Genomic DNA, 15,765 nt, shown 5'->3' on the forward strand with positions numbered 1-15,765 from the left:
GAATTTGTTTGTAGGTGTTTCTATGTTTCATATGAAAATGAGAACATACATTTACATACATATATATATATATATATATATATATATATATATATATATATATATATATATATATATATATATATATATATATATATATATATACACACACACACACATTTAGGTTTAAATCCAGCCATACAACTCATATTACGTATATTTCTTTATATATATATTTTTTTCCTCACCTTCCCACAGACAGTATGGTGACCTCAGGTGCTTTGACCATGTTAGTGGGGCTCTTGTGCATATCGGTGGGCAGTGCCAGCGCCGGCAGCAGCAGCTCGGGCCATTTCTTCTGACTGCAGCGGGAACAGCAGACACCGGAGCGCGAGGCCAGGCCGTTTATAGTGTGCAAATGATGCTGGTGTGTACACAGCCTCGGCAGAGAACGAAACTGAGAGAAATGAGGAAGACCCGGAAACCTGAAAGAGAAACACACACACACACACACAGATGGTGTGTATAGTTAATATTATCAGCAATATTTTTTTTTCTCGATTGTCTACAGGACAAACCACTGTTATATAACTCCCCAAATAATCTAATAGACTTAGTTCAGTTGATTTTCAATGAAAAGTGGAGTGTTCCTTTAAAACAACTTCTTATTATTTCTCATTTCGTTCTCTTGACACAACACACATGAACCACACATTAGAGGAGCCGTGATATTCAGCCGCCCCATCCCAGAGTTCCACAGTGATGATGTCAGAGCTCACGGCAGCTGTATAATGCAGCACTCTTGGCAGGCAGAGTAGATCCTGAATTAAAGGATCTCCTAAACTAAGCAGCCAGCACATATTGTTATTTCAGCAGGCACTGATGATGGCAGCACGACGGACAACTGAGCCAGCATGTTCAGGAGTGGCCACTGTACAACTGTGATTGTAATGCCTAGTTCAGACTGCGTGATTTTAGCCCCGATTTTGGCTCGCCGACAGGTTTTGAGAAATCGCCGACAAATGCCTGAAATCACAGGCAAATCGCTGCTCGTGCACGTGAGTGACAATCACACAGTATGAACTATCAAAGACGCGATCTGAGAGAATCGCTGATGAGTCGCCGATGCCTGTGAGATATTTGGCATGCTGAATATCTGGAGCTGTCGGCGATTCAAATCCTGCCGTGTGAATTGAGTTTTGACTGAAAATAACATCAGCGATCGCCTACAGCCAATGAGAGAGCAGCTTTCACTTGTGTGTGCGTGTGTGTGTATACCTGCTGCAGGCCAGCGGGAGGCTGGGGGAGAAGTTAAAAGCGCTCATTTTTCGGTTTATTTGGACCCATGAAATGGAGGAAAAACTAGTGGAGGTTTGACAGGACTCAGGAGCAACCGTGTCTGTTTGACGTTTCAAAGAAATTAGTTTATTATCAATGTTGAGGAGAAATGGCTAATTCCCTTTAAACCCAGGTGAGCAAATATGTACAAGTTCTACCCCATTAAAGGCTTCTTTCTCATTATGTAGTTAATAACAAAAGATATACGACGTGTTTTTGGCTGTGAGACGTAGTTTGGACTAAGTTTTCGGCGATTCTTCCAATAATAAAATCATGCAATGTGAAAGTCCCTGTCGCCGATCCATCTTGCAGTGTAAACAAAGCAGCGACGAAATGCTTGCCCAGATAGTCATGCAGTGTGAAAACATCTGTGAGACGACTACTTTGAAAATCATGCAGTCTGAACTCGGCATAAGAGATGTGAAGCAGGGTCTGTCACATACCACGACCACAGGAGGGCCGTTTTAACATACAAGCACAAGAAAAAAAGTGTAAACTTGACGTAACTGATGCACTCAGACATTCTTCCTCAGAGTATCAAAGCTCCTTCTTTCTCAAATGGTCAGATTTGCACAATCCATATACACCACGCTTTGGCTTGTTTCCCTCACTCGAAAACTTGACAGACCTCCTGCACGCAAGCTATGGTTGTTGAGCCACGATTGTTGTGTGGCGGTTTTCAGGTGTGGCTTAGCGAAGGGTCAATTGTTTTTATTTATTGGCGCTGGAGACACTGAGGCACAAGCTGTAAAAACTCGGCCCACTTTTCTGTTCATTTGCATTTAAAGATACAGTATGTTTTTGCCTACACCCAAAAGAATGCATTTTAGCATAGTGTAATAAATAAATAAATCTGTGTTGTGTTTTGAGTTCCTAAGAGCTTTATTACATCTTGTAAACAGCCATAATATGACACCTGTGTATCGCCTTCCATTGTATTTAAAGAGCCTTGACCTTACGGCGGTGGGAAAATAAACCCGCACTTCCTTCATGATGATTTATAAGCTTGTCATCGCCGCAAACCAGATGCAACCTAATTAACACAGCCACAATCTCTCTCTCTCTCAGCTTTTCTAACACTACATTGATTCTTCATAACCAGGGCCGGAGTGGGACTCCTTTTCAGCCCTGGAGTTTCAAGCATTAGACTGGCCCACCTTAGTTTATGACTGACTATATTAAAATAAGTTAATAATTAATTATAATGTTAATTATTATAATCACGTCTTTTTCAAGATAACAGCTGCTTTAGAACTTTAAGGGCTCTATTTTGACGGTCCATGCACAAAACAGAAAGCGCAGGGCGCAAACGCTTTCAGGGCTTGTCAGAATCCATATTTGCTAATTTAAGGACGGGAAATTCCGCTTTGCGCCATGGCGCATGGTTTAAAAGGGTTGAGTTTATTTTCTTAATGAGTTATAGGTGTGTTTTGAGAATAAACCAATCAGAGTCTCATCTCCCATTCCCTTTTAGAGCCAGCTGCATCGCGCCAAGAGCGCATTCGCTATTTACAGGACGCAAAGTAAGTCTAAGTGGAAAAACTGAGCATTTCACAAGCAAACAGTTAACAATTTTTTTTTTTTTTACAGAAAACAGTTAAACAGAGCATCTACTGCGCGAGAATGAGAGATAATGGATCTACTTTCACTTTCGCTCTTGCATAGGGAAACCTTTACGCACAGACATCAATTAGTCTATAAATAATTAATTCCGTTTGTTAAGCGCAAATATTCGTTTCAAAACTATTTCTAAACTCAGTTCTAATTTCCAGAAAACGAATAAATGAACAATAATAATGAAGTGTGCTCAAAAACCTGAGTTATATCCTAAAACACATGCTGTGCCCCATATGGTCTAAAACCTGACAGGTGGGCAAATCTAAGCTTGTTTTTAATAAAACAAATATAAATATGGATATAATAAATAATCCTGCTAATAATAATAACATTATACAAAAGCAAATTGTTATGAATGAACTGAAAAAGCCTCCCGAGATGAAGAAAGATTCAATGCAGTGGTTTTCATATTCATGTAGGCTAAAAATAATATGTTTTGTAATATTTTAATCCTTTATATTTATATGCTATATCTATTCTTATTATATCCTATATATATCCTTAATATTTTAATTTTTTCATATGTAAAGATATTTGCGTATTGCTCTACATCTTGTGTGTAGGCTATTAAGCAGTGCGTAAGCGAGGCGCAACTCTGCGCTGGAGTTTAGACCGGGTTTGTTTTGGTCTAATGAAAAATCTATTATAGTTTCTCAAAATAGCAACGCGCCAGCAGTGCGCCTCAGAACACCTTCCTTTTTAGACCAGAACGCCTATGGGCGCACATATGAGCGCTAATGCATTTGCTAATTAAAGAGCGTAGCGTAACGCCTCAAAATGACTCTAACGCCAAGCTGAAACTAGCAAACAAGTACTGCGCCATGCCTTGTGCCATTGCTCCGGGTATATGATAGGGCCCTAAATGTTCGACAACCTTACAGTTTTATGTCTTAACAATAAAAATAAAAAAAAAATAAAAAAATTCCTCAGGAGAGGATTGAACACGGATCGACGACGTCGTAACGCAACGTGCTGACCACTGGACCACAATGGCGCTGTTACGCCTGTGTGGCCGGAATGATAGTTACATCATCATTAACCTGCAGGCTGCATTTTGCTCATGGGGCTGCGAGACAATAAATAAGAAGAGCGGAGCTGCGGCAAAATAATAAATAAAAAGAGTGAGGCTATAGTCAAATAAAAAAATACATGAAAAAAAAAGTGCAACTGCTGAGAGTGCAAGCAGCTAGAAACACAGGCCCTCGCGGCCAAAAAAACGGACCGACCCACCGGGAACTCTCCCAGTCCTCCCAATTGGCCAATCCGGGCCTGTTCATAACGCAGTTAAAAGCTGCACCTTTATCTGAGCAAACAGAAGAACGCTTCCTTTTTTACACTTGGGAATTTCTCTAAGAGCTTCAGTCAACAAGTGAACAATCATAAAATGCATTATGGATAAAGAAGACTCATGCAACAATTCAAGAAGAAACGTTGATCATTTCATGAACTCCACACTGTTATTTCTTATGATGTTCTTATTGAAAGGAATACTTTTATGTTCACAGACAGAGGCACAGACTTATTTGATAAAAAAATACAGTAAAAAGAGGAATATTGTTATTAAATATTATCACACTTTAAAAGAACTGTGTTGTGTTTGAATATATTTTAAAATTAAATGTATTCCTGTTGCTAAAAGTTGAATTTTTTACATCATTACTTCATAGCATTATTATTTTAGTGTCTCAAGATGCTTTATAGTATGTTGATTTAACACTTAAGAAAGATTTCTTATTATTATCAATGCTGTAAACTAGTGCTGCTTGAAAAAGAGCATGTCATTCCAATTGTAATCATACCTTTAAAAACACTTTGTGCAAGTTTTTTAGATTGTTCTACTGAAAAAAATCACCTATATATTTGATGATCTGTGGGTGAGTAAAGAAAAAACTACCTTTTTAATCCAAAATCAAACTTCTTATCCTAAAAATTTACACACTTATCTTGTTTAGTAATGACTTACAGTAATTGATATTATTCATAAAGAGAATATTTGAGCACAGTGGGCAAACTTTTTTTCTACCTAACATTCATTCATTTTCCTTCAGCTTATTCTCCCTTAATTTATCAGGGGTCACCACAGCGGAATGAACCGCCAACTTATCCAGCATATGATTCAAGTAGCGGATGCTCTTTAGCACAACCCAGTACTGGGAAACATCCATACACTCTTGCACTCCACTATCCAACAATTAAATGCAAATAACACATTTCTTGGTAATTTCCGTGGGAACAACATACAGGAAGGTTTAAACAGAATTACGAGAATAAAATTGTAACCGTTAAAACATGAGTCACGGCTCACACATCTTATCAGAAGTTTACCTAAAATGCCTACAGCCTTTTATTCTCCAGAACTCACTATTGTGAAACATATATGGAGTATTCCTGACAAAAAACAAACAAACACATAAGGAAATAAACCACAGTTGGGTTCTTATGTGTTTGTTACAAGTGAGTTCCAGAGAAAAATGGACTCCTGAAAAACCTGTTCTGTGTAATATGAAGGAAACTGCTTAAAAATATAATTGTTACAAGAACAAAAATGCATTAATGTGTACAGTATTTTGTCTTTATTTTGTATCCTATGTTGTTTGTGATTTTTGGCATCATGTGTGTGCATCTGTTTGTGTGTGTTCTTACTTAATGGATGAGCTCTTGTTAAGGGCCATCTGCTTGTCCTCATATTCCTGCAGAAGCTCTTCCAGAGCAGCTGCATTTTCTGTTACACACACATTAAGAAGCATTAAAGAAGCCATATTGTGCTTTTAACACTTCCAACCTTATTTAAAGAGTAAAGTTGCCGTTTGAGCATGAAAAAAGATCTGTAAAGTCACTTCATAGGGAATTATGTGTTACATCTTGAATTCTTATAATACTGTATTGTCATATTATACAGCTAAGTCAGAATTATTAGCCACCCTGTATTTTCCCTTAATTTCTGTTTAACACAAAAAAGACACATTTCTAAACATAATAGTTTTAATAACTCGTTTCTAATAACTGATTTCTTTTATCTTTGCTATGATGAGAGTACATAACACTTAACTAGATATTTTTCAAGACACTACAAGATAAAACCCAATAAGTTAAGGTAACTCAAATGCTTTGAGGAAACCAACTGCGGCTAACCATTTAGGTTTTGAAACAAAATGCTTTAAGTACTGTAAACCTATTTAAATATTGAGTCATGCACACATATATTATTTGTGCAGATATCATCAAACCTTTAGAGTAATAGTAACTCAAACATTTTAAGTTCAGTTATAAAATCGGTTTGAGTTCAGTTACAACTACGTAGCTGCTTAAATGGTTTAGTATTGCTTCTAGCATTAGAGTTAACAAAAAAATGTAATTACTTATTTCATAACTCATTAGGTTTGAGCTCTGCTTAATCAAATTATTTTATGGATTACCATAACTCTTTTAAATTAAGTCAAAGTAACTTTTAAGAAAATTAAAAGTTAAAGTAACTTATTTCATTAAGTTGTTTTCACTGTTTTACAGTGTAGTGTGCACCTTAAAGTGACATTTAAAGGCTTAACTAGGTTAATTAGGCAAGTTAGAGCAATTAGGCAAGTCATTGTATTTTGAAGATTTGTTGTGTAGACAATCAAATAAAATATTGCTTAAGAGGGCTAATAATATGGAGCTTAAAATGGTTTTAAAAAATTAAAAACTGCTCTCATTCTAGCCGAAATAAAACAAATAAGACTTTCTCCAAAAGAAAAAAAAATATTATAGGAAATACTGTGAAAATTCCCTCCTCTATTGAAACATAATTTGGGAAATATTTTAAGTAAAAATTGTCAGGAGGGTGAATAACTTTGACTTCAGCTGTATATATGGTCATATATTCCTAGCCGAAAAGATTCTGAGGGCAATCAAAATGTAAGTAAAAATCTTACAAAATGCTGGCAGTGGATGGCAACTTTTTAATAACATAGGCAAAACCATATTTATAAATCATAATTCTAAACTGACACGACTTTAGAAATGATACAGATTTTATTTGTTGTTGATGGAGCAACTGAGGCAAAAGCTGTAAAAGCTCCTCCTTCTTCTGGAAAGGCGGTGGAAGCAGAAACTCATTTACATTTAAAGAGGCACACACAAAAACAGCACCTAGCCAAAAAGGGGCATTTAAAGCATGGTATTATAACATGATCCCTTATGTATTTAGGGCTGAAACTTCACAAAAGCATTCTTAAGACACCTGAAAGGCATATTATATGGAAAACAGACACCACACACCTTTCTTTTCTGTGATGAGCCGCACTAGAATGCTAATGGTGTCTTCATTGGGGTCATCAACAATGTATGGACAAGGGTTTCCTGAGGAGAGAAAGAGAAAAGTTTATAGAGAGAAGTTTGTAGACTTTCTGTGACATTTGATCCAGATTTTTATTTTAAAGCCAATAAATGTATTTGAACATTTGACATTAGTGAGCAAATTGAATATCACTGTCTGATTTAACCTCAACGTTTGCAAAAATAAACTTTATTTTGTCATTTTTATGTTGCTTTTGTATAATTTTGGATAAGTAAAATGCTGTCCCTTTTTATTGTTCTTCTCTTTTATATAATATATCATAAAAAAATTTCAAGCAAAAAAAATTTAGTTTCTTTTTATTAAAAGTAGAAAAACGTATATAAATTTAGAAGGACAAATTCACATGTAAGTCTGTTTTTCTTCATTTTTATCATTAAAACTGTCAAAAATATTATCTAGTTATTAAAACAAAAATAGACAAAATACAAATATTAGATGAAAAACTTATTAAAATAATAAATATTAGAAATCTTGCCTTGGGATTTAACTGTAATAAATATAAGTGTACTGATGTTGCTAATATTACTACTGAAAATGCTGAAATTAGTACTAAAGTTGCTGAAAATAGCACTGAAAATGCTAAAATTAGTACTGAAATTGCTGAAATTAGTACTGAAAATGCTGAAATTAGCACTGAAATTGCTGAAATTAGTACTGAAATTAGTACTGAAATTGCTGAAATTAGTACTAAAATTGCTGAAATCAGTACTGAAATTAGTACTGAAATTAGTACTGAAATTGCTGAAATTAGTACTGAAAATGCTGAAACTAGTACTGAAATTAGTACTGAAATGCTGAAATTAGTTCTGAAATTAGTACTGAAAATGCTGAAATTAGTTCTGAAATTAGTACTGAAAATGCTGAAATTAGCACTGAAAATGCTGAAATTAGTACAGAAATTGCTGAAATTAGTACTGAAATTAGTACTGAAATTGCTGAAATTAGCACTGAAAATGCTGAAATTAGTACTAAAATTAGTACTGAAAATGCGGAAATTAGTACTGAAAATGCTAAAATTAGTACTGAATATAGTACTCAATATGTTGAAATTAGTATGAAATTATTGAAATTGCTCAAACAAATCAATATAAAAGATGAAAAATTACAAGAACATTCAAAAATACTAAATATATTCATTCATTCATTTTCCTTTCGGCTTAGTCCCTATATTAATTAGAGGTCGCCAAATCGGACTGAACCACCAACTTATCCAGCATATGTTTTACACAGCGGATGCCCTTCCAGCTGCAACCCATCACTGAGAAACATCCATACACTCTTTCATTCACACTCATACACTAGGGCAAATTTAGCTTGTTCTGTTCACCTATAGTGCTTAGACTGTGGGGAAAACCAGAGCACCCGCCAAACCCATGCCAACACGAGGAGAACAACTCCACACAGAAATGCCAACTGACCCAGCCAGGGGTCGAACCAGCAACATTCTTGCTGTGAGCACAAAAAACTAAATATTTATTTTTATTTTACAAATGTAAAAAAGTCAATTCAAAATATAAATACATACTACAAAAGTATATATATATACTTATATATATATATATATATATATATATATATATATATATATATATATATATATATATATATATATATATATATATATAATACTAAAATACTACTCTTTGAATGTGATTAAAAATAAAAAGACTTGAATATACAGGGAAAATAAACAGACAAATATTTAATGTGACAGACCGGTTTTGTGAGATTCACCCTGAACAAACATGAATTTAAGCTCAGGAATTATTTCAAACACTACTGTAGGTGTGTATTTGTATTGACACGATGCCGTCTTCATAATGAAGAGCTATTTTTAAAGAGCTTAACAGAACAGGAGCCACTGCGTCCTCATTAAACACATCCATGTGAGTTAAAAACACACCCGTTCATCATCAATCACGAAAGGTACAGTAGGATTGGTATCGCAACAAAAATGCTGTCACGCCACTGCAAAAACAACAAAAGTCCATCTCGAGAGCCACTGACTGGCACAGGGGACTTAGTGTGCATTTGTAAGCTTCTCTATGGTGAATGGAGAAATCCCAGAGTTCCAGAGTGAAGTGCTGATAAAAAGGAGAGGACAACTCATTACTGTCATACTGATGTCACACAGGGGTTGGGGTAATAATATTGACCTTTTCAGTTTTTACATTGTTTCCCAGCCAAATTCAAAGAAATAAACCTTTTCCAGAAGAAAAATATACTACATATAACAAGTTTGTCTTCAACTGTACATCCCAGAAAAAATCAACTAGATTAAGCCAGGACTAGGCCTTAGTTAAATAAGGCTATTTAAGACACATTTATAAAAATGGCCTTAGACAAATATTACTGGTGTGCACCTGGGCCCGGTTTTTCAAAAGTAATCCACTAGGATTTTGGATAAGGGATTGGATCAAATCTTGAAAATGGGTTTTTCAAATGAAAAAACGGATTAAGTAATCGGATTAGATCACGTAATCCAATCTTGGTTTTGATCCGGATCAAACCTTTAGTTTGGGTTTTTTAGACCTTTTTTGTAGGATCTAGATCAGTTTGATCCAAAAACCCTGGATTAAACTGATCCCATCACAAGGGTGGATTTAGCGTGGATTTCATGCCTGAAATGTAATGAAAACTTAAAAAATGTATTAAATAATACTATTTTTGGATCATGCAGTATCTTACGAGATATACTTTTTATTCATAAGGTTTTAATTTTATTTGTTCATCTGTCAGGCTATAGTGAGTATAGGTTTTAACGTATTCAGCCTTTCAGTATAGGCCTACAGCAAAGTAGAACGAGTTTGGCCTCATAAAATAATCCCCCAAACAGCTGTCAAAACTGACCAAAAACAATACATTTTATTCTGTCACTAATTGATATATATATATTCATCACAATGGAAAATATTTTTCTTTTTAGAATATTTATTAGTGATGCATGCAATGATTACAGAATAACAAAAAAAAATTGCAAAGAATGGCAATCGCTGATTTTTTAAATCACTTTCAACAATTGCAAAAAGAGACTTAAAGGGCAGAAGCACAGCTTCATCTGGCAGAGAAACAACCGACTCTAACCAAACTGCAGCAAACCAAGGCCAATGACTTGAGATTCGCCTCCAAAAGGCTACGCTCAGACAAGCTGGTCTCTCCACATCAGATGAGGAAGTCTGAAATTATTGTGGAGTTTTTGACATTAAGTCTTTTTTTTTTAATTTACATCTATATTTGAAACTTATTATAAATATCCTCAATGTACAGTGTTATAGGTCTCAGATGAGCGGACTGCTGAAAGAGGATGGGGTGGGGTTTTTCTTGTTTTTATTATTTATTATTATTATTATTTTAATAATTATAAAATTTTCTTTAGTTTTTATTTAAAATAAAAATAAAGTTATATTGGCCCCACGCTGGCTATACTACTTGTTGCTCTTTACATATCTATAGTTCTACATTGTGATGTCCTATGCTGTTTGAGCACTGCATGGTTATCCAGATTTAGTGATCCTGAAAAGTTCCTATCCGGATCAGATTGATCCAATCCGATGTTGCTTTGAAAAACTGGCTCAAAAAGTAAGCTGGATTACGTGATCACGGATCGCAAAAACAGGATTACTAAATCTGGATCAATTTTATCCGGGTTAAACCTTTTGAAAAACCGGGCCCAGGAGACAAAAAAATGACACTCACATATTTTAAGACATCGCACCGCAAGTTACTTTGAGTTGAAACAGCTCAAACATGCAATTTAATCCTGACTAGCCTTAAACCTTGTTTGTGAAACCGAGGCAAAGACTATTAACAGGGTTAGGGCTAGGGTTATCTCAAGACATTTTGTAACATTAGTCTTATTTATAACATCCATTTTTTTTTGCCCTCATGCCAGTACATGATGTTATTTGTAAGATATTCAATTTAAAGTGCAGTTTTAAGGCTTAACTAATTAGGTTAACTTGGTTAACCACGCAAGTCATTGGACAACTGTGGTTTGTTCTGTAACCAATAATATTGACCTTTTAAATTTTTTTACATGGTTTCCCACACAAACTAAAAAAATTTACTTTTTCCAGAAGGAAAATCTACCAGATTAAACAATTTTGTCTTCTACTGTACATCCCAGAAAAACAGAAACAATCAAAATAAACAGAAACATAAATGCACTAGCTCATACGGCAATGCTAACAAAGCTGATAATCAAATAACCCAATGAGAACACATTTATCAGATATCAAATTAAGGTTAGGGTTATATCTCATTGCTGAAATTCTTAGTCAAGGTAGATGTGCTTTAAAACAAAGTGCTCATGTAATCATCAGAAAAAGTGCCTAGAACTGAAGATTTATTTTAGACAGAAATCGACAGGGGATTCTGACGTAACACCAGCAGCCTCTGACTGCAAACGCCTTCACTTTGTTCAATGCTTTCGACCCCTTTAAAACCCCAGAGAGTTTGTTTCAACTGGATGTGTTCACCTGCTGGACGAGTGCTGGATCAGACCCAGAATTACACACAACACAAGCTTTCAGAGCCTTTCATTATTAAACAGTTCATAGCTATGGTATATCTTGTGATATTTTCATTGCTGCGTGTTCCCGAGGCTTCTTACATAATCGCTTCACCATGTCACCCAATAGGCTATTTTCTGCCCCTGAGAATATAAGGAGAATTCGAATAGAGAACATGTGTGTAGAGATGTGTCATATTGTCATTTCATTTTGTAACAGTATCAGAATTTCTGTTCTAAAGAAATGCATACTTGAAATACATTACGAAGCCTCTCATATAGAGATCTGGGCAATTTTTAATTTAAATATCAATTCTCACTATTAACTACTGGCTTATTAACCTGCCTATTATTATTTATTAGTACATATAGAGTATGATCTTATTCTACATTTCTAATTCTACCCAATACCTAAACCTAACTAGCTTAATAAGTATTAAAAAGACGCTGATTATGATTGTTTTTTAGCTAAAAGTCATAGTTAATGGTTTGTTAGCCGAAGCACCCGAAGGAAACACACGCCAACACGGGGAGAACATGCAAACTCCACACAGTAATGCCAACTGACCTAGCCGGGACTCAAACCAGTGACCTTCTTGCTCTGAGGTAACAGTGCTAAAAACTGAGACACCATGTCGATACTAAAATCATAACATACTCACTAAATACTATTTGTTTTGTTGTTTTTGTTTTTGTTTTGCACATCCCGAAGCCTAGTTTTCGGTGTTTGCTTATTGGGTGAGTGTGAATCAGATATAACTGACATTTTGTCTGAACTAGTCAACAGTGCATCTCCAAGCAGAGAACAGACTAAATTATTGATTTGAAGAAAGAAGATACAGAGGGAATGTATCGCTGCTCAAAGATACATGAAGAAATGATAGAAAGTTTTAGCAACCATTTGACAACCATTGCACATTTTCACAAACAAAGAAACATAACAATCAGTTTCTTTATATACAGAACAGTTGAAGTCAGAATTATTAGCCCCCTGTTTATTTTTTCCCCCAATTTCAGTTTAATGGAGAGAAGATTTTTTTCAGCACATTTCTGAACATAATAGTTTTAATAACTCATCTCTAATAACTGATTTATTTTACCTTTGCCCTGATGACAGTCAATAATATTTGACTAGATATTCTATGCAGCTTAAAATGACATTTAAAGGCTTAATTAGGTTAATTTGGTTAACTAGGCAGGTTAGGGGAATTAGGCAAGTTATTGTATAGTATAATGACGTTGTTTTCTGGAGACTATTGAAAAAATATAGCTTAAAGGGGCTAACAATTTTGTCTTTAAGGTGGTGTTTAAAACATTTAAAACTGCTTTTATTCTAGCTGAAATAAAACAAAAGACTTTCTATAGAAGAAAAAATATTATCAGACATACTGTGAAAATTTCCTTGCTCTGTTAAAAATCATTTGGGAAATATTTAAAAAATCAAAGAAACCAAAGGGGGCTAATAATTCTGAGTTATTTATTTTTTTATATTTATTTATTATATTTATTATATTTATACATTTTTGTTTATTTTCTTTACTATATGTATGTTTATTTGATCATGTTTAGGCTCATTGGTCAAAATAAACAAATAAAAAACACAAACCATTTGAAATCTTTAATCATTAGCTCATTCTAATAGTCCATACATAAATCTGATTTATGGCCATATATAAACATTTATATATAAAATTATAGCTAATATATTTAACATACAGTACGCACATATTTCTAAATTGAGTGGTTGAAAAAATATATATTTAACTGGCCATTTTTGTAATAATTTGAAATATATGTTGCATATATGACATATTTTATATATGTAAAATCCAAAAATGAACTTGCATGTCTTATTTGCATATATTGTCATATATCTGAGTTAGCATTTTATTTAAAAAAAAAATTTTATACATGTTTAATATGTATTTGATAGATTTTATTTGATAATTACAATTAAACAGTATTTTTTAGAAGTGAGCGACATACTTAATAATGTCAGTTCACACACTGATTAAAAAAAAAATAATTAATTAATTAATTAAAAATATAAATATAAAAAAGTTTAATAAAATAAATAAAAATAAAATAAAAATAAAATAAATTTTCTGTAGTGTAGTGTTTCCCAGAGATGGGTTGCTGCTGGAAGGGCATGCGCTGCGTAAAACATTTGCTGGATAAGTTGGCGGTTCATTCCGCTGTGGCGACCCCAGATTAATAAAAGGACTAAGTTGAAAAGTAAATGAATGAATAAATGATCTAAGAGCCAATCACACAGCAGAAATGTGCAATTTTCGGGCACCAAAAATGTATCTAAAACATGCAATGCCATTTAATGGACCCTCAAATTTTTGTGGCTTCAGTCATTGTTGGGGTAATCTTTTAAATCTGGAAGCATTAACAACTGATATCGAAATAAATAAATATCATTATCGTTTAATATGGAAAATAATTATCCAGATAGCATTTTTGCCATATCGCCGAGCCCTAATTATACAACATTTCAATTTAAATATCTTCAACAACCTCTATTACGTATACTGGCATGAGGGGGGGCGGTATAAACCTGTCAATCAAGATCAACCTGTCAATCACTGTCAATCGACTGACCTGTCAATCACAACGACTAAAAGCAAACCACAACCATCCAAAAAACACCATTTAACCAAAATCCTCCAACATCTGTTCTCTCATTGTAAGCCATTTCATGACATCTTACAAATACATCACAGTCTCCATCGTGTATATATACGTTCAGATTATTTATTACTCATGACCCTAGCAAATTCTGACTTGAAGTGACTTTTATTCAGCCAGCATTATTTCTTTTTGACCGAAATGACCCGTGCTTCTCCTATAAGATAATGAGGTAAAAAAAGTGTCAGTCTTGAAGAAATACTAATTTCGGGTTTGACTGTAACTAACTTCCTTTATCATTGTAATTCTGCTAAACCCAAACAATTCTGTCAGCTGAACAAAAGCCCCAAATCCGGCTGCTCTGCTGTGTTTACTCAGCTGGTAAACATGCAGTGATTAAGGTGTCATTTACCCCGCTTTACAGGCAGAACCTGAATCATCATAAACCCGTGTCACTGTACTACTGTAGTTCATCACAACAGCTGCGCCTCCACCCACTGATACAAATGCAGAGAAACAGACACAAGCTCTCATTGTGGACAGTCATTTTGCTTAGTTTCACTCTGAAATGGGGATTTTAGTGAAACAATCAGGCCTCTGTTGTGCTCATATTAGAGTTTTAAATGGCTGTATTTAAAGATAAGCTATTTGCACTGAAGTATATGCTTGACTGTTTTGATTGCTCTTCTTTCCAGGAGTTTTAATTAAAAGGTTTCTTGATTGACTGCATCAAGTTTAAGATAAAAGAAATCAATATTTAAATTTGAGATCAAGTAAATCAGTCTTATTTTATATTCGGTGACCTTGTACTTACACTGAAATTAATGATTTAGTACATTGTACTTATTGTGCAAATACCTGTTTTTATCCTTAAAGCTATATATCCATACCACCAAATCTGTCCCTAACCCTACCTTAACTGAACCAGGGGTGGACTGACTATAGAGAAAAATTCAGCCCTGGCCCTGTAGCCACACCACACCAACACAACCACCCCATGGACATGCACATTCACTACTTATAATGGTGTACATATGGTGAAATAATATAGGCAGTACCATATCATATGTAATAGATAATTAAACATTTAATGTATGTGACTGGAACAAAAACAACCTGTTTATAACACTATCTGTGAATCTTGTAAAGTCTGTGTAAAGTGCTGTCCCTTTATACCTTCTAATGCCCTCAATAGAAAGACTGAAATTACTATAGAAATGGGCCACTTGTTCAATAAATGCCAAATTCTAGGGACACTCCTAGCAAAGCAAATAAACAAACATTTGTCATGACCTGTCACTCAAAAGCACCTTGCTATTTAGCTGCTTAACTTAAAATATAGCCAAATTACATT

At 34.5% G+C, this 15,765-nt stretch overlaps 1 protein-coding gene across 3 annotated transcripts in view; it reads right to left on the reverse strand.

The window, feature by feature from the left end:
* The window catches only part of relt (RELT TNF receptor), a 65,649-nt gene that overhangs the window by 8,766 nt on the left and 41,118 nt on the right, over positions 1-15,765 (reverse strand). For 2 of the 3 annotated variants that reach the window (NM_207073.2, XM_087291836.1), the window contains 3 exons: positions 7,189-7,269; positions 5,578-5,656; positions 228-464 (listed from right to left, as the gene is read on the reverse strand). In NM_207073.2, coding sequence (NP_996956.2) covers positions 228-464; positions 5,578-5,656; positions 7,189-7,269 — 397 coding nt within the window. Of the gene's footprint in view, positions 1-227; positions 465-516; positions 2,572-3,791; positions 5,657-7,188; positions 7,270-15,765 lie in introns of those variants that run through there. The other variant, XR_015514232.1, reaches the window with a different exon arrangement.

Source organism: Danio rerio, chromosome 18 (genome assembly GCF_052040795.2).
Source record: "Danio rerio strain M-AB ecotype USA chromosome 18, GRCz13ab, whole genome shotgun sequence".
In the NCBI taxonomy this organism is placed as follows: domain Eukaryota; kingdom Metazoa; phylum Chordata; class Actinopteri; order Cypriniformes; family Danionidae; genus Danio; species Danio rerio.